Source organism: Phyllopteryx taeniolatus, chromosome 19, assembly GCF_024500385.1.
Source record: "Phyllopteryx taeniolatus isolate TA_2022b chromosome 19, UOR_Ptae_1.2, whole genome shotgun sequence".
Classification (NCBI taxonomy): domain Eukaryota; kingdom Metazoa; phylum Chordata; class Actinopteri; order Syngnathiformes; family Syngnathidae; genus Phyllopteryx; species Phyllopteryx taeniolatus.
The window spans coordinates 14,910,224-14,933,118 of NC_084520.1; the positions used below are offsets into that span (position 1 = coordinate 14,910,224).

Genomic DNA, 22,895 nt, shown 5'->3' on the forward strand with positions numbered 1-22,895 from the left:
AGCTAGATAGCTAGAGAGAGAAATCTAGAGATAGATGGAGAGAGGGAGGTAGAGACCGGTCAATAGTGAGTAAGGGATCAATAAAGAGGGAGAGAGAAATAGAGAGAGCGATATACAGTAGATAAATAGATAGACGACAAGAGATTGAACTAGAGAGAAATGGAGAGATAGCGACATATATAGACAGTTAAAAAAGATGGAAGTAGAGCAGTAGCTAGAGAGAGATAGAAGGATGGAGAAAGAGAGAGATCGACATTAGCTGTTGATACAGAGATATAATCAAAAGATACAATATTGATATCCAATGTCAATCTGTTGCATGACACACGTTGACTGTATAACCTCTTTGCCAAAGACAATAAACTGCTTACTTTGTCTTCAATGATTTATCTCAGGTATTCTCTATATCAGAATGAGTAACCTTTGTCCACAAAAAAAAAAATGTAAATATAAAAATGCACTTTAAGAGGATACAGGACCCCACACAAGAGACAGAGGGGGGTAAACATTTTTGCAAGATAGAGACAAAAGTACGGCTAAGTACGTATAACGTACGCACGAAATTTGTGGCCGCCAATCAGGGATAGTGTGCACACAAAATACAAATTATTAATATCATTTCTGGACGGTCGGGTGAGCAAATGGAGCAAACCTTCTCTGGAAACCATGAGGCAGAGGACATTGTGTATTGCAGTTTCTAGTTTCTTGCTTACCCAGACCTCCACATGGGAATGATATTAAACACGCAAATGAGTATTTGAGTCGCACTTCGGCTGTATCGCAATATTGCGGCCACCATTTTCAAAATGTTGCCCCAATCCCTTTTCTTCCTTTTCTCGTCTGAGCTTGCTTATCTACAAGGGTCGCGTTACAAATGTAAATCAGTTGTCGACGCAGGTGTGGATTTACATAACCTCAAAGGCCACAACATTAGGTACACCTGCACAATCTAATGATTATGAAAAAAAAAAATCAATCAATCTGCTTGACATGCTCATATACCTGAAAAGCTGAGCAATTAGATTCAATTTAGTTTATATAAAAAAAAAAATAAATAAAAAAAATAAAATGACAATTTACTGTAGTTCCACGTATGAGCACTAGATGTCAGGTATAGTAGCGTGTGTGCTGAATTACTTGTGGGCAGAAGTTTCAAAGGAATACACAGAAATGAAGAAAACATGTTTCCATTTTTTAATTCCTTAAAAACACACAATATGCAAACAAATCCATGTACAACTGACTGTTTTCTTCATAAAGTATTGTATGTGCTTACATTTGTTTCTCCACAGTAGACTGATCACAAAATATTCACATTACATACAGTATTTACATTAAGTGAAATTGTACACAAATTGGATTATATTATTTCAATTATTATTATTATTATTTGCTGAGTGAAAAAGGCAAAATAACTTCCAATTAAGATTTTCTTTGTTTTGTTTTTGGACTAAAAGGCAAATAATACAAAATAGCTTTTATATGCTATCACTCGAAAATAATGTTAGTATAAGAATAATAAAGTGTTTCAAAACCAAAACAAAAGTTCAAAACAGCTTGTCACTGTGAAAAGCTGCCTTTGTCAGCGGAATTATACAGAAACAGCTCACTGGTATAATTTGTATTTATTTATTTTTTAAAGGATTTTTAAAGCGTTCTAATTGTTCGTTAAAAAATAAATAAACTAATTTCACCGAGGTTACATTTTTAAAACGTTGAAAGTTAGCAGTGGTACACGGCATCCGATTGTAATTCCGCAACCTGATTGTAGAAAACGGGTTGTGGGTCACTTTTTAATGGGGTCTCAGTAAAATGCTGTAGTTGTAGTAATTTGTAGTCAATATTTTTAAGCACAATTTCTTTGCAGCGCTGTAAATTCATGTCTTCCAAGTTCTTAATCGTGAGTTTACGTGCATCATATGTTTTATTATGCTTTAAAATGTATATATATATTTTTTTTTATATAAAAAAAAAAAAAAAGAAGGTTGCCACGTCAACATGGCCGCAGAGGTCGGACAATGTCTCCAGTGAGTGGCTTCGACCTCCTCCTGGCATGAGGGCAGAAAAAGGCAGTTGATGATTAACTGCCAATGTGTGTTTTGTCGTGTCGCGGTGAGGAATTCCAGCGATGCACTGACAATGTGAACGTGTGCAGCTTCAACGTGTCAACAAACACAGAAAACAACTTCTCCCTCCAGCTACGTTTAATACAAGTGCACGCGTGTCGATTCTTCCCAATTGTTGGGACATGTTCACTTAGACACTTGGGGTGTCTTGGGATCATAATTTTTGATATATTTATGGTTAAAACTTGTAATGTAGGCTATTTACAACAAAATCCTCTTTTGTTATTTAGTGTGTGGATTTTCATTATCGTGTGACATACTTCAATTTCATTGTACCTGTTACAATGACAAAGATAATGATAAACATTTAAGGACCCTGTAGAGATTTGTTCCTAAATACTGTAATTTCTCATGTATGATACGCTTTACAGTATAACATACGCACCCAAAATCAGGAATTTCCATCTACCCTTGTATAATACGCACCATCGATTTGCTGGTATCCATACTCAAAACATTTAGCATTGTCGCTTCTACTCGAGGTACACGTTATACTCGGTATACGTTTATACTACGTGAATTTGTTTTCCCCATTTAGCTTATACCCATGTATGATACACTCAATCGACTTTCGATGAATTTTTTAGGGGGGAAAAAAAGCATATTATACACGTAATACATAACACTCCTCTCTGTAGTGTGTAAAATTAAGAAGACATTTAGTTTCACTTTATAGGGACTTTAAGGGGGTGCATCAATTACTCTGGTTTTTTTCCCCCACTATACGCAGCAGGGCTCGGTCCCCCAACGTACAGCAAGGGTTTATTTGAGACATTTTGGTTTGTTGTGCCGTGAGATTTTGCCAATACAGGCATGGGAGGCAAAGGGCATGACACAAACTAGCAGTGCATTGTGCAAAAGCAAATTTTTGCAACATGAATCCCTGAAGAGTTTACTTTTTTTTTTTTTTTATGGATGGCTGGATGAGTGGTACCACAATCAAGCAGCAGACACACGCCTGTGCGGCACAATGCCGCCGTCTTCAACATACAGCACCTCTTTCTTTGAGGGAGCGTGCGCGCTGGCCAGATGGGCAGCACAGGGACCCCTCTGACCACAACAAAATGCCTTTGAGCGCATGGAAGACCCCCAGCAGGTTTTTTTTTCTTCTTTTTTTTCAAGAAAGTGAGCGGAATACTAAACGTGTGTGGCGACTGGAAAGTTTGGCAAAAAAGCAGGGTATTCCTGCATATAAAAACTGGAGATGCAATGTCATTATTTTATTTATTTTTTTTATCTGCAATTGGCGTATTACGTATCAGAAACTGCTGGAAGTCGCTCCTAAAAGCGCAGACAACAACTGAACGGAATGATCCCGCCTATGGTTCAATTTCAGTCAGGAAAAACCCTGGAGAGAGAAAAAAAAAAAATCTTCCAGTCGAATGTGATTGGACGAAAACATCCTCAGTTTTTGTTTGACAGTGAATTATTTACATAGGCCGAGTAAACTTGTTGAGAGGAATATAAACGTCACCAGGAACACCGGATGAATGGGATGAATCACAGTGCGCCATTACCTTCTAATTTGGTTAGATACTCACTTGCGCAATCCAAAAAAACACGCCCAGCTGCATTAATATTGTCATTCACAAGCTGCCACCCCCCCCAATACCTCCCTTAAGGTTCATGTGTATCCACTCCAGGTGTCCGCCAGGCCCAGATATTCCGGGTTCTCGGCCGTGGGAGTGACAAATCCGTTGACTTGTCGCGTTACGTCCCGCTCCGGTTCCGCCGGGCCGTCCGCCGGCGTCGCCCCGGCGACCGCTTTTGCTTTGGCCACGAGGTCCAGGTAGTACGGGTTGTCAAAGGCAGGTGAGGTGGAGGGGACCAAGTACCTGGGGTTCTCCACACTGTGGCCTGAACTCAAGCCGTTCGGCAGGCGTCTGTCCACTTTGGAGATTTTCCGAGGAAGCGTGGTGGGCCGCTCCGGTCTGGCCTCGTGGACCTCCTGATTGACGTACTCTGAACAAGGCGGGAACCGGGAAGAACAACAAAACAGTTACTGGATTGACCTCAAATAAATCCCGGGACCGAATTACACTGCAAGATTGTGTTTTTTTGTTTTTTTTAAGACAACAACAACCTGGCGCTGTGTTTGTACCATTTTAATACCATTTTTTTTTTTTAAATTGCAATTTGTGTAGGGCATTCAATTGGCGGTTGAACGTGATTTTGGAGTGGTGCTGTGTTGATTCAACCAAGATGGCTTCTTTTTTCTTTTTTCTTTTTCTCCCTGAAACAAACTGATTTTGGTGATGCGAGGCTTCCATCTGCAAAAATTTCTTCTGCCTCTTTTTTGACATCATGAGAACTGTTAGTAACTGACCGGTGTTGCACTAGTTGGGTTAGTTTTGACTGCAATTGCATTGACGCTGGATTTTCTTTCCTACGGTCAATGTGTCTGACGATTTTGTGGATTTTCAAGCGGGTAAATATTGTTTCTTTCAAAAAGTAGGAATTGGTGTCAAGAAAGTATGTTGAAGTGATACATCTTGACTGAAAGACATACTGTATCTTTCTATGTCAAGGAAGAGCTTAGTTTAGCCTGGGTTGTTAGCAGAAGTTACACAGAGTCTTTGGTGCATGGGCATGTACACTTTTGGTGCATTAAAATTTTTTTTTTTTTAAAACCTAATTATCTTTCAGCCATTTAAGCCCCACCTGGCAAGGCGTGGTTGCGATTATAGCCGTGACTTCTCCTGGGCAGCGAGTGATGAAGATGAGGAGGAGGAAGGAACCCGTTGGGGCCGTCCGTCTCCAGTTCGCCCTGGCTCCCGTAGGTGGGGTCCTTGCAGTAGCGCCCGGGGCTGGCCGGGGGCAGCGAGGGGTCGTCCGGGGGTCCGTCCAGGAAGACCGAGTCGGACTGGCCGCCGGCGGAGGGGCTGCGTGCCAGCGTGGGGTAATGAGGGGTCCACGTACCGTTGGAGGGGCCGGTTCCTACTGGTAAGGTGGGGTACTGGCTGCGTCCCAGAGTGCTGAGCGAGGAGTACATGCTACGAGGGGCTGCTGCAGCCATGGGGGGCTCAACTTCTAAGCCCTGATCTCTGCTCTGCAAATGATCAGCGAAAGAAAGGAGTTCAGTATTAATAGAAGTGGTGGAGGACTGGAGCCACATGACTTGAGTCGAGTAGACTTAAGACCCGCCGCACACAGTGACACGGCCGAAACCGAATGAACTGTCGGGCAGCGTTCGCCACCTACTGTCGGCCCACTAATTTCTCACCCGTTTCCTCTCTTGGTGGCATTTTGCTCCTACCTTGACAATCGCAACATGTTTTTGTGGTTCGATGAATAATAACTTGCAACCCTCATGAGGACAAACGGTTTAGAAGACTTAACATCTACAAAAGTGGCAAAATGCACATCCCAGGGTGACAATAGCTGAGAATGACTGCTGGAAACAACCAAGAGCAAATCCTTATGCCACTGACCCTGTATGACTGATGCCTGGACGGCCCGTTTGACTGCGCCCCGTCTCCCTGAGGCCTGGGATAGAGGTTGGGTTGAGGCACCAGATACTTCTCGGCATCCAGCAGTTCCCTCATGTTGTTCCCGTCCTCCTCCAGAAGCATTCGGAAGAACTGACTGTCCACCGGGCTGGACATGCTCATCTGCTCGTCGTTCTGCGTGCACAACAAGACACAGAGGCGCCCGTGTTTATTTTTTTTGGGTAACATTTACGTCTTTTAAAATGGTGCACACGTGTACGATCTTTTCCAACGCATACCTGAATGACTACATAGCGAGGTGGGTCCCTGGCCATGGCGGAAAAATCACTCACCAGATCTTTAAATCTGGGTCGGCTGTCTGGGTCGATCATCCAACCTTCCATTCATAAAGACAATTGCGATTATGGGAGCTAATTGGATTGCAATGGGACGCATACTTGACAAATGAGAACTTGGAAGTAAGAAGTAAGCTTAGGAGTAAGTAGTCGGAAATTGTTCTACCAGGGGTGAACAATTTAAACAAAAATACAGCCTGCTCCTTTTTTTAAATCTTTTCCCAAAATTGGTGAACTAGAAATTATTCCTCTCATTATTTATTCATTATAAAGTCATTATTTATTGTACATAATAAAACACAAAAATATTAGGAAAATAAACAAATTTAACTTATGTTATTAAATAATTCTTTAATTATGCTACTATTTATAAATAATAAAAAAAAATGGATTTATTTACCCCAACTAGGAACTGGCCCATCTCTTCATTTGATTAATCAAATGTTGCCCTTGAGCACAAATGTTTGCACACCCCTAAGTATATAGCGATATCATTATTATTAGCATTATGAGCTTCTAAATCTTTGCAACCAATACAACAGCACCGAGTGAGTCATGTTATTTCTATTTTTAAAAAAATGTACAAAACATTAATGTAAATAAATAAATGTCCCCTCTGCAGTAGACAGTGCATGAGAAAACTGACTATTCAAGACATGGCGAAGTACAGTAAGTACTAACATTTGACCATGATCATGTAGACGTCGATGGTGCAAATGAGGGGTTGCGGGAGGCGCTCCCCGCCTTCCAGAACATCTGGGATTTCTCTGGCCGGGATCATGTCGTACGGTTTGGCGCCGAATGTCATCAGCTCCCACACGGTCACCCCTGAGTGGGGGAAAATGGACAATTGTTCATCGAAACAACGCAGTATTTTGTATTTCTACAGCTATTATTGAATCACTGGTCACTATGAGAACCGAGACAAGAGCTGTATTCAAAATAAATACGTCAAAATAACTTTACTACAATAAAGGTTTTGATGTGCTTGGTTTGTGATTACTGTATTTCTCCGCCCACAGAACAACACCAACCATAGCTCCAAACGTCACTCTGATGTGTAAACTTCCTGTGCAGGATAGACTCCAGTGCCATCCATTTAATCGGAACCTAAAAGCACACATATGTCAGCAGATAATTCAAAAGAAAAATGGCGACAACGCCGCAAAGCATCTTTACCTTCCCCCCATCGGCGTGATATTCGGTCTCGTCAATATCGAGCAAGCGTGCCAAGCCGAAGTCTGTGATCTTCACGTGGTTCGGGTTCTTCACCAGAACGTTGCGGGCAGCCAAATCTCTGTGGACGAGGCGCACCTCCTCGAGATAGTTCATCCCCTACATCGACACGATATAGTTCACGACGATGAATAGGAAGCAAAAGCGAACTCCGATTCGCACATAAAAGGACTTGGCACACCTTGGCAATCTGGACACACCAGTTGAGGAGGAACTGGGAGCCGATGCGATCCTTGTTCTCCCGGACATAGTCGAGGAGGCAGCCGTACGGCATGAGCTGAGTGACCAGCTGCACCGTGGAAGTCAAACAAATGCCCAGCAGGCGACACACGTAGGGACTGGCCACCCCTGCCATCACATACGCCTCCTGGGAAAGACAGCGGGCAGAGTAGAAAAAGCCACTGTCTCGTCTTCTTTTAATTGTGGTTAATAATCCCCTGCATTCACTTTCTGCAATACCCTAAAATGCCACAAGATTCAGCCAAAGCCCTAGTCTAGTAGGAAAGTAGTACGTCGGTGTCAAGGAACTATGTTGAAGTGATATATCTTGACTGAGAGACAAGCTTTGCATGGATTGTTCGTAGAAATTACGGACAGTCTTTCCCACATGTGCATTAACAAGCTGTAAAATGAGCTTAAAATGATATTCAAGTGTTTTGGGATCATAGTTTGTGGTACATTTACAGTTTGAACTATTAACACAGGAATTCTTTCTTTCATATCCTCTTAAGGGGCGTGAATAACAAGCGTTTTTGTCACTCTCACTGGCGAGCGACGACCGTAACTCAACCCTCAAAGACTCACATCAAGGATCTCTTTATTGGCTTTTGGCGAGGTGTTCTCCCGCAAAACCTTGATGGCCACCGGAATCTTAACGTTTTCCCCATCGGGAGTCCACACTCCCTGCAAATAACAACCAGGACACAGCAAAAGAAATCTTTATTAGTGTGGGTTTAGGATGACAAATGATATGTTTGTTTGCCAATAGAAAGGGTCTCCAACCTTGTAAACGGTACCAAAAGCTCCAGCGCCAAGCACTCTGAGCTTTTTTAACTCCGTTTCCTTCAGGATGCGCATCTGAGCCTGATTGGGTGAGGCCCCACTTGGTGTCAAAGGTTCCACCAGCTGGGAAAGAAAATTCCTCCGTTACACGCTGCAACCGTTGCAACGTGAGTGCGTGGTACCCACCTCGTGCTCCTGCAGGATCCTCCTCAGGGTCTCCTTCTTTTTCAGCTTTTTCTGTCTCCTCAAGTAGAAGACAAGCAGAGCGAGGAGGATGAAGAAGAGCACCACACCACCCACCGCAGCTGCAATAGTCGTGCCCGGTCTACACAGAGAAAAAGCCTTTGTTTATTCCTAACTTCTGAGAAAATGATGATTTGATTTTAAGGCCACTTGCGCATTCCTATTTATCTGGAGTGGAACCTCAGTTTTCAATGATGTTTTTTATTTTGTCCTGGTTTTTGTACATTCACGCGGTTTTCTAAACTAAAAAAAAAAAACAAAAAACAACAACAACGATGTGAATCGGCAATTCTTTTCCACAATGGAAGCTTTTATAAACAACAATAACCCTCCCGGGGTCACCTGTGCAACACTCAGGCGACATCACCATCATAACACGTCCTGTCAAACCTTCAAAATAAAAGCATGCGGTATAATAGTTGAACCACTCCAAGTATTTTGTTATTAAACTGCTTTTTATTTTGAAGGCCTAACTTTTGACAGGATTCTACGCTGATCAGAATCAGAAACATCTTTATTTGCCAAGTACGTCCAAAAAACACCCAAGGAATTTGTTGGAGCCGCTCCAGTACGACAACAGACAGTCAAGTGACAGAGAACACTTTGGAGACATAAAGACATTGAGAAAAACAGTCACTGCGCAATAAAGGCTTGCTGGTTATGTGGTAATGCCGGTGATTCAGGTATTGTCAGACTTTCTGCATGGATGGGTGAATCACAAAAACCGAGGTTTGCAGTCATCATAGGACTATTCTGTTGTTGATATGGCTGTTGTTGTGCCCATTGCTCTCTATCCTGTTTTTTCTCTCTCTATCTACCCTCTGTCCCGCTCCTCTGTCTCTCCATCTCGACCCGATGGCTCCTCCCTTAGAGCAGGTTTTTCCTTGCCTCCGTTGCGAAGTGCTTGCTCATGTGGAGTTCGGTTGGTTTTGTTTCATGTTTGAGGAGTGCGGTTCTTGGGTTAGTGCCTTGCCATAACTTCTGTTGCACATTGGCGCTGTATGACTTGACTCGATGGAAAAAAAAAAAAAAAGATGCTCTATTACAAATGCTTTTACCCTGTCTTGGGATGGATTGGGCAGCCTCTCTCATCCATCTGAGTGCAGCTGAGAGAGAGAGAGAGCAAAACACCAGGTGTGAGATGGTTACCGTCAGTGTGTTTAAACTAGTGTGTGTGTGTGTGTGTCCACTCACGACAGCGTGCAGTTGGTGTTGCAGGGCAGACAGTGTCCTGTGGCATTGCTGTACTTCCACACGGTGTGCTGGTCCTCCTTCACACCGCTGGGGCAATGCTCCACACACGACTCGCCGTCCTGGAAGTTCTGACATTCGGTGCACTGGTCCGCACCCTGCGGAAACACACGCACGCACACACAAACATAGCCTGACTTCACCACATGCATGCGTATACGGTATATAAACATTTCAGTTGACAATTATTTTGTGAGAAATGATCTAACTTCATTTAATTGCTCTGAAAATTATTTATTTACTCAAAATTGTATCTTTGTTTGTATCTATGCCAGTGACATATAATGATAGACACTACCACCACAAATCATTATTGCAATATACATATGTGACATTTTTGTTGAGTGGTGTAATGTAATTCTAATGTAAAGTATGTGCTTTGGTTGGTTGGTTGTAAAACACTGATCTTAATTTTCTAAATCTTTTTTTGATACTAAAAAAAAACAAAAAAAAAACAACTGTACAGTTTCCTCCTACTGAGAATCACTACTGCAAAAGAAGTTAATCTCTACTGATCTATTATGCTCTTCGAAAGCTGTTTTTACCAATCTTACCCGGCCATGACATGTGAGCGAGCCATTGAGAGGCCGACACTCGGCATGACAGGCGACACACGAGGATCCATCAATGTATTCCCGTGCAGGCCTGTGAGACAAGCATCATTATTAGCGTCCTCGTCGTCGGCCGTCACAGCAAACAAGCACAAAATGTGACATCATGGCGTATCAAAATAGTCAATAAATAAACATGCACTGACTCAAAATTTGGCAAGGTTCTAAATAATTTGGGTATGTTTTAAAGGCTTTTGAATATTAAAAAAAAAAAAAAAAAAACAATCACGACATCAACGTCACCATAAAAGAGCAATTAAAGTGAAAAGGCTTCAAGATTGAGTTACGGTTATCGCTTTGAAAAACATCAGTTCCAACGTGATTTCAATTGCTTACATGTATTAATCATGATCACTGGGCTTTTTATTGACTTAGTGCAGGGTTGACCGCACCCAAACAAACACACACAAAGAAGCTCACCCCTCATGAAGGTCACACTGCTCAACACACTCGGTGCCACGTCGGAAAGTCTTGCATGACACACACTGGCTGGGCCCCGGCCCCCAACAGCCGTCCTTACACAGCGGGTGACAAACACGCCCCTCTGCCTCTGAAACACAAGAAAGCAACTTTGTAATTGTTGCACTCTCACATTGCACTGACGCCACCCATTGTACGACACGTTTACCCACCACAGAGTTGGGGGTCTTGGTTGTTGTTCACTATGTAGTGGGGCCCTTGGGTGGGGTGGAGGAGGCTGCTCCAGGGCAATGAATTGGTGTAGCACAGCTGAGAGTTGTTGTGCAACAGGATCAAACCTCCGCTGATGCTGCGCAGCGAACGCAGCCCGAGAGACTGAATGTGTAGGTTCTGAACGGCCAGGGAAAATACACCCCTGGTAAAATAGAGCGGCACCTCAGCCATCTGATTGAGATTTATAAAAACAATATAGTACAAAAACAATGACAGAATAATGGTGGGATACGCGACCGTTACACCGACATGAAAAGGAAGGAAAGAAAAAAAAAAAAAAAACAAGCGCGGATCTTACTCGCAACTTATTTACACTTGCTGTGATCTAGTTTGAACATGTTGTGCTTGTCCTTGTCGGCACTGACTGTTACTTTTGTCCTGGCTGCCGCGTGCTGCCAGTTAAAGCAGCTGGCCTGGCTAATAATTAGCCTTTATAACCCTGAAAGTGTCTCAACTTTTTTGTTCACTCTCGCTTTTTTTACTCTCCCCCACTTTTAATCATAGTTTTGATTTGCCAATTTATTATTATTTGTGGTTGCCTTTGTGTCCTTGTAAGTGCATTACAAGGACAAGCACAGGCAACCGCAAATCCTAAGGTTAAATGTACAGTAGTGCCTCGACATACGAGTGAGCCGACTGACTTTTAACATCGCTACTTGCAGTGTTCTAACCCTTTGAGCAAAAACTGCGGAACCACACGCGGCAGCTAGATAAAGTAAAATTACCCACAGGCATATAGTCTTTACCCTCTGCGAAAAAGGACCAATATTATTGCATCTTACTCTTCTTCATTTGTGTCTGCAGGACTTTATTATACTCCCCCTGCTGACCAAGATGGGCACAGCAGGAGTAGCCCAGTGAATTGAATTGAAGCACTAAATCATGATGCAAAAACGAATTGCCTAAATTCTACTTAAATATGGTATTACTCTATGTTTTTATAAATTACAGTATTATAGCGTGCTATTTTCCGTATTACAAAACACATTACAAAAAATGTTGTTGGAATTTTGGGGAGGCCGGAAAAGATGAATGGCATTTCCATTCTTTTGAGATGCGATTGTTGTCACAGACGTAATTCAACTCTTATCTCAAGGCACCACTCTATGAGCGGGTTTTCTGATAAAAATAAAAAAACGGTCATCTGTGTATTTGGAGTCTTACTTGTAGAGCATCCTGCCTCGGATCACCTTCAGGTTCTCAAACAAAGACAGGTCAGTCCAGTCTTCTGGCCAGGCATCAATGTACAAATAACCTGAAAAGCAAATTCTAATGATGATACACACAGTGCAGAAGCTAGATTGTTTGCATATAGCAAATCTGATTCCGACTATTAGCTGATTACATTTGCAGTATTAAAAAAGATGTTGAAAGATGCTATACCTGTAATCTCCTCCAGGTTCCTGAAGGCACTCAGCTGCTCGAGAGTAAGGCCGGATGTGTTGGTCACTGGGTCCCTAAGAGCAATTTATACTCACTGATTGGAAGTAAGTCCAGATGGCTGCTATAAATCTTAATTGTATTTGACTGCATTTGAATGCAACGTCAATTCAATTTTGCATAAAATAAAAAGAGAACTTGACTGATATTTCCATCACTTCCTCCTTCACAGTTTTAACACTGAACTGAAGCTCAACTCAAAAGACTAAAGTGGACAATGCGGTTCCATGGTGTCTTTCTAAAATACTGTAGTAAATAATGATTAATAAAATGTTGATCTACACACATGACTTACCAAATAAAGCTCTGAGGGAGGAAGGCCAAACTTCCAAAAATCTTCTTACAAGCACTGAACTGCTCCACATTAGAAGAGGTTACCATGGTGACACCATTGTTGTCCATGACGCCAAGGTTGTCCATACCCAGGCCATAACACACTGTGAAATTAAAGTCACAACATGGCATGGGGAAAATGATTAGAACCTCTTTATCTTTAAATATATTAAGCAGAACTTACCAGTACATTCTAAGGAATGCAAACATTTGATGAATATGCTTTTGAGTCCAAAACACTCACCTTTTGGACACTCTCCTTCACACTTTTCACATTTTTGCGTCTCGTTCCCATCGGGATTGGAGATGATGACTTCCTGGTTGGCTTTGGGGCAAACCAAAGTGCAGGCTACATCCATAGCTAGGTAGTTATCTAAAGACCAGGAACCACAGAGAGAAGGAAGCATTGGTAATCAATAGCTATGTAGTGCCTCACTTGGTGGATGATCGATCGGGTGCTTTGAAAGTCCCTTCTCACATGGACACGTCTTGACGCAGGTGGCTCCGAAGTTGAATTTTTTGTCCGGGTTGAGTTTGGTCTGAAAGGTGACCGGGTCGTAGATGGTGGGTGGAGGACAATTGTCCTTACAAACGCCGCTGTCGTTGAAATGTCGGCACGCCTGCAGGGTAGCCGCGAGAGGACACGCTAATGACGATTACTGATCGACAGAGCTCGTTATCAACTAAATATTGCGTGTTATTTACCAGACAGTCCGAGTCTTTGGGTCCCGTGCATCCGGCGGCGCACTGCATGTGACAGCAGTCATTAGGCAGAGGGCCTTTACACCGCTGGCAGCCTGACGCACAACTGATACGAGTCACTGTAGACGTGAGTGGGGGAAATGCTCAGCTTTGTTGCATGTTGGCCATGAAAATGACTGTGTGAAGACAACTCACAGGTTTGGCAATCCTGTGCAGTTTCTCCCCAACAGCTGTTTTTGCATGCAGGTGAGCAACTTGAACCTGTATCAGAGATCACACACAACACAGTTCAAATTGTTTATTTCAGTGAATAATTTACCGTCATTTTACTTCTATTGCAATTTATTTTGTTATCCAATTACTTACAACCCCTAGTATAGAGTAGTGCTATCTCAAATGCAATGATACAATTCCGCGTGTGTGCGTGTATACAAGCATGGCGAGTAATTCATTTCTAAATCTGTAACTCCAATTTTAATCACGAATACGTTCACGATAAACTGCGTCTCCCATAACGTTGATTTTGTGAACTGTATCTATGCTGTCGAACGGAAACAAAAAAAAGAACAAAAAAATCAATCACATCATATCATATCATATCCAAGAGGAGACCAATTGATGCCGAAGGACGGCAATCGAACAGAAGTTGTCTGCTCAAAGTCAATATTTCTAGTGAAAGCATTGTCAGTACTAGGCTGTTCAATCTCTTTAATTAACTGCTCACAGTTGGACGCCCTGGGCTGCAGTCGGTGTGGGCCGGCGTGGATGTTCTGCTCATCCAAGGTGTCCCTCCACACAATGTTCTGGGGGTCGGGGAAGCAAAGCTGGGTGTTCCCCCAAATATAGACCCCGCCCAACAGGATCTCTGCAGGGAGATTGGTTGTCATCGGAACTCATAGACCAGTGCAAATGACTCGAACATAAACTGATTCATCAAATGACTGAGATCCAGTTTCAGTTATCCAACCTGTGAGGCTGCGAAGACGAAGTGTCCTGAGTCCAACCTTTTCGCCCCGAGTGTTATCCTGCACCACCAGAGCATAGCTGGAATTGTACAGTTGGCTGCCTCGGATAATCCGGAGGTTGTCCAAAGGCACTAGGCTCACCGAGACATAAGCCACTAGCACATAGCCTTGCACCTCCACAATCCCCTGTAAAACAAGGACATAAAATGCGCTTATGATGTGGTAAGAAGGGGCAACATTTGAAGTGGGTTCCTCAAGGTTTGGTTCTAAGCCCATTGTTGTAAAAAGATCACACACATAAGTGAACTTTGACAGTGATTTCAGATCTATTGACTGCTCTTGCTGAGACTTTCGAGAGCAACCTCTTGGTCAAAAACAGGATTCAACAGAAGACACCTGAAGGAAGGCGAGATCCAGGTCTCCGTGAAGGTGCGTAATCTCCAGGTTGCCGTGGACGACCTGGCATCCGGTATAAAGTAGCCTCAAGGTCTCGTATTGTTTATCCAGGCTCGAAGGCAGGGCCAGCTTCATGTCCGTACCAAGGCACACTGCAAAACAGACAAAAAGTCATCAGCACTTGCTTAATTGATGCGTCAATTAAGCCATTGTTAACAATTTTGTCGAAAGTGAGGAACGGATTGGGGATTAAACGCTTTTTGAAGCAATTGAGGAAGAGTTGCATTTTAGTACTGCACTCCATTTTAGCTCCAAAGATATTATCTATCCTAGATATTGCGGGGGGGGGGCAGCTCGATAGCTAGCATGTGGTTTCCGTGCTGGTGTGGCCGCCTTAGAGTGCCTCGTTGTCAGCTGTAAGTGCACGTATGTCACGGTGAGGACGGCAGAAGCGCCAGGAGGGGAAAAGAAAGAGAGATAGAAAGAAGAGAAGTCCGACTTAACACCGGGACTTTGACTTGGTGTGACCGATTTTCGAGCGTCTCGTCGTCGTGGTCCTGGAAAAGGCCTACAATGACCCGGTGGGATATATTCCACCCACTGGAGCCTTTAAGCGGATATATTGTCGTCCCTCAAACATGTCGTGCCGTGGAGGCATAAAAAAATATGCTTGACGAAGTAGCATCCATTTTTCTAGGTCACAGTAGAGGTATTTGATTGATGGTTGACAGCTGAGAGGGGCGTGGTTTCGGCACATTCAGCAGACACGCCCACAGCATCTGAGAGCTGAGACAATACTCCAGTCTAGTTTACTTATTCCTTTTACAAAAGAAAGTGGAGATATCGGAAAGTGAAATACAAACCACATGCACTGCCAGTGTGTCTGTCACTTAAGATATATTTTGCACTGGCTACGGCGAGTAGAGATTCCCCACAGCGGGTCACCACATTCGGGGTCATACAACACTACAGTCCACAGTGGGGGCTCACACATGCATGCATAGCTGTCATGCTTTAGCAATCAGTCATACAGTGGATGGTCCCGCCTCCTCCTCTTCTTGAGGTTATAAATGACTTCCTCTGGCATGCTGCCAACAGCCCCTCAATAGTCAACGCACTTTTCCTGTTGGAGCCCACCCCCCACTTGTACTATCGGCGTCCCTCCTTCTGCAGACACGGTTTTAATACCACACTGGGACTAAGTAGCAGGTTCAAGCGTGTAAACCTGCCGGGAACCCACCGCAACTCGCTTTGCAGCAAATGGCGCAACGCGAGTTTGCCAAAAATACACACCCGCCCGTCACAGCTTGTGTCAGATGTCAATTCCAATCCCTCGCTGCTTGAGCGTTGACATCATCGGGAATAGTTTTACTTACCAGATGGACAAATTAAGTCACAATTAGACAGATGGATGAAATAGCCAACACAGAAAAGTATCCCCTTATACAAATCCGTGACCACAAACCACAGCTCAGACAAACAATAGTACTTTTTTCATTTTGTTTTAATTTTACAATTAGGGATAGGCAAGTGACTACATTTCCTTGACTATGGGGAAAATTAACGATCATTCAATTGTGTCCCGATGAAGACCAACTTCCCCCAACTGAAAACATTTAGTTTTTTAACTACAGCAAAGTCGTTAAGACTGAATTAGCAACGCTGCTGTTGGGTGCGGCCAAGTAGTGCTCTCCATTAGGGCAGACACAATGAATCGAATAACTCGAATAATGCGATTACAAAAAAAAAAAAAGCTGAAGCAACATCTCTGCCTCGAAACTTCGCAGGGATCATTTTCTCCGCAGACTCACGCGACACCCACTTTAGAAATAAGTTCATTTCACTTTAAAAAAAAAAGAAGCTTTAGTGCAATTGCTGTATATCTACAGCAAAGTAGAACTAACTATTGTACGAACTATAGATTTGGCGTGTACTGTACGTAGCAACCTATGAACTCATTCTGATGATGATAAAGATTTTTTTTCAGAGGTCATTATTTGTTTAAGAATGCGTGTATGTGCGCAAACAAGAGCATTTTCCATTTCTATCGTTAAGCTTAGACTTCTCTTGTTTGCTCTTTGTTTGCTCTTCTCAAGTCTCTCAGCAACGACTGAGTGTGTGCGCAATGCATGGTGGGGAGTTGGCTAGTCTTTAACCGTCTACCCAACCGCTCTGCAGCTTGATACATCATCTATTTATTATTTTATTTTTTTTCTTCCCCCCCCCCCCCCTTCTCCTTATTCAATGTTACTGCCACCACCTGTCACTCGGCTCACTGTCACTGGGGTTTCACAGGAATGTCAGCGTTCACAAATCTTGAAAAATGACACAGTCGCTCAGAGACATGCCCGTGACCTGCAGTATAACGTCCGAAGCCTCCGAGCCTCCAGCCAGAGGAAGACAGAGCACTAATTTGATTGTTGCTCTACATTGTTCGTCATTAATCCTTTTGAACGCATAGACTTCACCTAACCTCTCTGAACACATTTTTCTCTCTTCAGGCCGCTCTCGAGCGAGAAAAGAAAAGGGGGGGGCGGTTGGGGGAACAAGTCTTGCTCAACAGACAAGCAGAACAGGATCTGAACGAGACTCGGGCTACATACGTGTAGTCGTCCTCGCGCATGCCCGCTGTCATTGTCGAGATTAGCATCACAAACACGGCAAGCTTTCTGCCGCGACGCAACACATTTACTGGGAGCAGCTGCGCTTGGCTTCAAAATGGACGGATTGTATCAAAGGTTCGCACAAAGGGCAGATTGTTTAATACGAAAGGAATCTGAACGTACACCAACACAAGGAGTTAAAAAAAATCATAATAATACAAGATAAACTGTAATCCCACGCAATATTGCAGCTCAGCTACATTGTGTATTTTTGGGGGGTAAAAATATAAACATCGTTTGTATTGGAATACGTTTAAAATGTGATTACAGCGTGTGTCTGAAAACACTCTGATACTTTGACAACCTTGACCAGCCTGTCATATACAGTGGCGCCTTGAGATACGAGTTTAATTCATTCGGTGACCACGCTCGTACCTCAAAACATGTGTCTCAAATCATCTTTCCCCCTTGAGATAAATGGAAACGCTATTAACCCGCTACAGACTCCCAAAAAAGAGAACAGTGAGAACAATAACACTATTATATTTTATAAAAACATACAGTAATGACAATTAAAATAAAATGTAAACCGTTTTTCCCGCCCGTTTTTCTTGAATTCAGTGGACAATTGCGCTGATGTGTGCATCTTGGCCACCTGAAGGCAGACGTCCGAATATTCTCAAAGATGGGTCAGTTTATATGTGTTCTTTGCAGAGGATAAAGAATATATGCTTGTGAGTGTTGTTATATTATCTGTCTACATGTGTCAATGCGTCATTCAAACATGTTTCTTAAAGGGTTAAAACACCTCCACAGAGGGGAATCGTTAGCCCGGCTATGGAGTTTAGCACTGTTTGTTAGCGTTAGGCTAAAACTGTTTTTATCTTTTACTTCAGTATTATTAAGCGTTTTCTATACATCTTAAGCAAGGAATGTTTTTTGTGTTCAAATACACTTAGTTTAAAAATTGTGTTTTTAATGTGTTAAAGTGTGTGGGAGGTGTATTTTAAGTTACTTTAAATATTTTAAAGTACAAAAAAAAATTGTTTTTAATTAATTTTTTTTTTTTTTTTTTTTTTTTTTTAAATATGGTCTCTCTATATCACCAATTTTCACATATCGTGGGTAGGTCTGGAGCGTAACTCCCGCGATGAACAGGGGATCAGTGTACCACCAAAACATTTGTCAACCAGCACAATCCCAGGATTACATTGGATATTTACAGATGTCCACTTTCTACATTTATAAACTAGATAAATATCATTCGATTAAAAGATAAACTACTGTAGATGAAGGAAATTGATAGCTCGATAACCATAATCCACACGGACACTTCAACGCATGAGAACGTGCGGAAGATGTAGAGTGGGGAACATTGCGGACCTGTCTGTGTCCAAGGCTGCCAATGTCACGGCCCCCTTGCTCAACTGCGGTGTTAGTTAGATCACGAACACGAACGTCTAGACTGGTGAATCACAGCTGGCCGGTTCAACCTGAAACTGCGTTCAGTTTCAGCAGAACGAATCCACTTCACTGCGCGTTGGTCTCAGTGACACGAACGATGCTGAAGCGACTGAACCCACCCAGACACTGTTGGGTTACACTCACACAATCCGAGGAGATCCAATACGACAGCTGGAAAATCCACAGAATGTACTCTGCCTTTAGAATCCTCTCCTTCGATTGGTAAGCAAAATATTAGAAACCCCTTGTAAAGATTGAGTGCAGTTCTACAAACACAAAATATAAAAAGGCAAATAACACAAAAAGGAGTCAACAATAATTCTTCTTCTTCAAAAAAAAAAGAGGCTTCAAACTCCCTGTTGAGGTTTAATGTCAAAATAAATATAAAATCAAGAGAATTGCCCGTTGTGTATTTAAGACAACCAAATAACTGCTTTCAGCTAGCTTAATGCTAACACACAAAGTGAAACACCATAGACAGGGTCATGGAACTAGCATTTAGGCCACAGTAGTTATAACTAGGGCTGCCTGCACCTAACGGTTACTTTAATCAGATTAATCTGTTGATTATTTTTTCGAATAATCGATGAATCCGATTTTTTAAAAATATTTACTGCCCCCTGGTGACCAAATCGAACACACCAGAAGGAGCAGCACAATGCCCAATGAATTATTAAGATTCACAAACTGTTTAATACTTTACATTCTATTTACATCTTTATTAATGTATGTTTTTATGCAGTACAATGCTCTACAGTTTTTTTTTTTTTTAAACATGTTCCAAATATTTTTGGGGGGCTGGAATGGATAAATGGCATTTCCATTCATTTCAACAGGGCTCTCATTTTGGATTCTGCAGGTTTATCGAATGTTGCGTACAAGATTGACTGGCACTTATGCACGAAAGTGCACCAACCAGTTCCCGCCAACAATGCGGATTTATTTACTTGCGACAAGCGCCTGTGTCATAGTACTCTGTGTACCGTAAAGGTCCTTCGAAATGATTCCTGGTTAGCTGCCAGGTTACGTGATTATTTTTAGTCGTAAACAGAACGGCTTCAAGGGCAGATGAATGAGTGCTATTGATTTTTAGTATGACCGCGTGTCATACTGACCCCTTTTAAAAACAACGCTTTTAGTCGTATTGATCTTTACGTATCGACCGCAAAACAAAAAATCATGAACACGCTGTATTATATGACCCTGCGTAGGGACAATTTATTAGGTACACCTGCACGACTCCCCCGCCCCCCAAAAAAAGAAGATCCCAAACTTTGGACATTGTCTTCCCTCCCGACTTTTGCATGTGACAATGCAAGTCGACAGTGACATTAGTCCGTGTGGGGGGAAAAAATGCTCACCGCACAATCCCGCGGTATAGCGAAAAATCCGCAATATAAATTTTGATTTTAACAATTTGCGGTGATACAGTGAGACCGAAACAAGTGAACCGCGATATGGCGAAAGATAACTGTATTTTGAAAAATTGTTTATTTTCTTTTTACATGTACTAATACACCAAATATTCTACTGTATATGTTGATTGAAAGTAGAATAATTTAAGAAAAAAGTTACTTTCATAGTTCAATTATTATATACATTTTTAAATGATGCATTTTAGAGCTGTACTTGCAATACCGTGATATTATTACTCAAGGTATCAATCTGATACCGGCCGTTTTCAACTAAAAGTTGCGGAAGTTCTAGTTACCAGTTGCCCCTGGTATGACGTGTAGCACTTGTAGTCTATTGATAGTTAGTTTTCGGTTTGTAATTGTACTGCACTGTTATAATGTATACTTTTATGTGTACTTCTGTGCTCTTTTCTTTTATATATGCATTGTGTTGTTATTTTTATGACGTGAATTGTGCTCCGCCGATCACCTTTGGAAAACAGAGCAATGGGGTTTTCATTTTCTGCTTAAATTAAGGTATTGATTAATTGATTTTAGGTACTTGTATTTGTAATTTGCTTTGGAAAAAAAAGTGGTATTGTTGCATCCTAAGTCCTCAAACAGGATGTTCTCAGTATCATTAGCAGGATGCAACAAAAATGACTGGAAGAGTCACAGAAAGGTGGAGATGAGGATGTCCATGGAATATGTTTTTTTTTTTTTAAGTCCAGCTCCTCATTGGAGAACAGTTGTGCAAAAAGTACTGAAACTTCAACAGTTGGCCATGTGCATTCAAAAGCCTGCTGAGTTTGTAGTCTCCTCACACTGGCATGCATGCATGCACTCACTCACTCACTCACTCAGCCAGACAAGTGGCCCACTATCACACAATGTCCTCCTGTTTAAGAGCCACTGGTGAATAATTGACATCGCAATGATCCTTGGGCTGCACAACGCGCCTCCTGTTGTTGTTTGTTATTGTTGTTTACATGCGCGACTATGGAGCTAACTACCGCCTGGCTTGCTTGGCTGCACACGCCACAAAGTTGTAAAGCAGGTTTTCATATTTGTTACCTGGCCCATTTTTATTTTTTATTTTTTTTAAACTACTCCCGGCGGGGTTGGTGCGTACATGCAGTACGTAACACATTTAGGTTAGAAGTGTTGGAAATGTGAAATATATATTTTGTTTTTTTTTGGGGGGGGGGCGACAGGTGTGAGTCTTCCGGTTCGTTATTCGTCACTTCAAAGTCTGTTAAATGTCACATTTCGACTTATTGAGTCCTCGAAAAGCGAGGGAATTGAGCGAGCCTCTATTCTCGTGGGCTCGACGGCGACTTGAATGCGCGTTTGTGTCTTGTCGCTTGCTGCAAAGTCACCCACCTTCCCTGGCCAGCGAGCCGGACCCTCGGAGCAGCACGGCCCCGAGCAACAGCAAACTTCTCACCGCCTCCATCTGCGGACTCCCCCGGGTGCGACTTTAGTCCATTTTCCCGACGTCCGGACGTTCGCTCTTCCCGTCTAGGAGTGGCCTCGTTTCTTATCCACTTTGAGCCAATTCGCCGGGGTTGTTTCCTGATTTCGCTGGAACACAATCTCGGATTTCTTCTGTGGAATTTTCGTGCCTGCTTGTAGTAAAGCGTGTCTGCGCGCGCACGACACGGATGCGCGCTCCCGTGAAGGCCTGCGAGGGGCGTGGCCCGACAACCCAATTCAAACTTCACTGCTGCATGAATTATGAAAGAATGACTCCCCAAAAAAAAAAAAATTTTTTTTTTTCTTTTACTCTACTTGGGGGATTATTTTTTAATCAATTTTATTTTTATATTTCTATTTAAAAGTAAATATATTTATATTTTGATTTTTTTTTGTCAAATTTGTGTAAAAAAAAAATCCGTCCTTTCTGGACCCCTCATTTGCCTCTAATTTGATATGCAAGAAACCACCGCGCCTGGGAAAAAACAACCAAATAGACAGAAGGCGTGACTGATGAGCTGTCAATCAAGATGGAATAGTCCATTGCGTGAGAAAGGAGGTAGTAGCACTCAGAACATTATCGTGATAAATTAAGCATTTCTGAAGCGTGTAAAATAAGACTAAAACAACAATCGTTACTTCAGATCAAATTTAACCCACAACAAAAATTTAGGAATCCCACAATGTGCTCTGGTTCATTTCACCCCCAAACTATCAAATCAAGGCCCTTGCGCTAAATGAACTTTAAGCTCCCTGCTGATGTTTTATGAAGCACAGAAGTCGCATGGAGGCAAATTATTCACCAGTCCCTCTTTTCCTTTCGTTTTTTCTCATGCCCTTCACTCCACGGTCACAAATCAGGAGTAGAAGGAGGAAGAATAAAGTCCATTCATCCTAATGTGCCCCCCTCCCCCTCCCCACCGAAGTGTCCCAACCCACAGGAGCCCGGGTCAGAGTCCAAAACTAGTGTGCACATCTATCAGCGAACACTTAAAGTGAAGTCACTTCCTGATGAATAACCCTGAAGACGCCTCCTCCGCCATTCATTACTTTTACGTTCAAATGTTAATCACAAACAACACTTTGGGAACTTGCAGGGCGTCAAGTCATAATAGCTCACAATTGAACGAGAATGAGGTTTTATTCCCTAAAAAGTATATTTGATATTATTGTATG

The 22,895-nt window shown here is 42.5% G+C and overlaps 1 protein-coding gene across 2 annotated transcripts; it reads right to left on the minus strand.

The window, feature by feature from the left end:
* Positions 1–1,171: 1,171 nt before the first annotated feature.
* On the minus strand, positions 1,172–21,938 carry erbb2 (erb-b2 receptor tyrosine kinase 2). Of its 2 annotated transcripts, XM_061755459.1 has the most exons (27): positions 21,627–21,934; positions 14,783–14,934; positions 14,389–14,572; positions 14,146–14,286; positions 13,617–13,682; positions 13,425–13,540; positions 13,198–13,339; positions 12,964–13,092; positions 12,682–12,823; positions 12,330–12,403; positions 12,111–12,201; positions 10,886–11,088; positions 10,674–10,803; positions 10,197–10,287; positions 9,586–9,740; positions 9,450–9,497; positions 8,335–8,473; positions 8,149–8,271; positions 7,951–8,049; positions 7,328–7,513; positions 7,090–7,245; positions 6,945–7,020; positions 6,592–6,738; positions 5,854–5,951; positions 5,558–5,749; positions 4,788–5,175; positions 1,172–4,088 (listed from the first exon to the last, which is right to left on the minus strand). In XM_061755459.1, the coding sequence occupies exons 1-27, from the start codon at positions 21,697–21,699 to the stop codon at positions 3,751–3,753; spliced, it is 3,879 nt and encodes a 1,292-aa protein (XP_061611443.1). In that variant the 5' UTR covers positions 21,700–21,934; the 3' UTR covers positions 1,172–3,750. The 2 variants fall into 2 exon arrangements, with proteins under 2 accessions (XP_061611443.1, XP_061611444.1); XM_061755460.1 differs by lacking the exon at positions 4,788–5,175 and having other exon boundaries at positions 3,841–4,088; positions 21,627–21,938.
* Between the last annotated feature and the right edge of the window lie 957 nt (positions 21,939–22,895).

Coding starts and splice junctions, on each gene's coding strand:
- erbb2 (XM_061755459.1), bottom strand. CDS start 21,699: ATGGAGGCGGTGAGAAGTTTGCTGTTGCTCGGGGCCGTGCTGCTCCGA. Junction 13,683..14,145: donor GCAGCCCAGGGCGTCCAACT/GTGAGCAGTTAA, acceptor TCTCTGATACAG/GTTCAAGTTGCTCACCTGCA. Junction 9,741..10,196: donor CGCTCACATGTCATGGCCGG/GTAAGATTGGTA, acceptor GTGTTTCCGCAG/GGTGCGGACCAGTGCACCGA.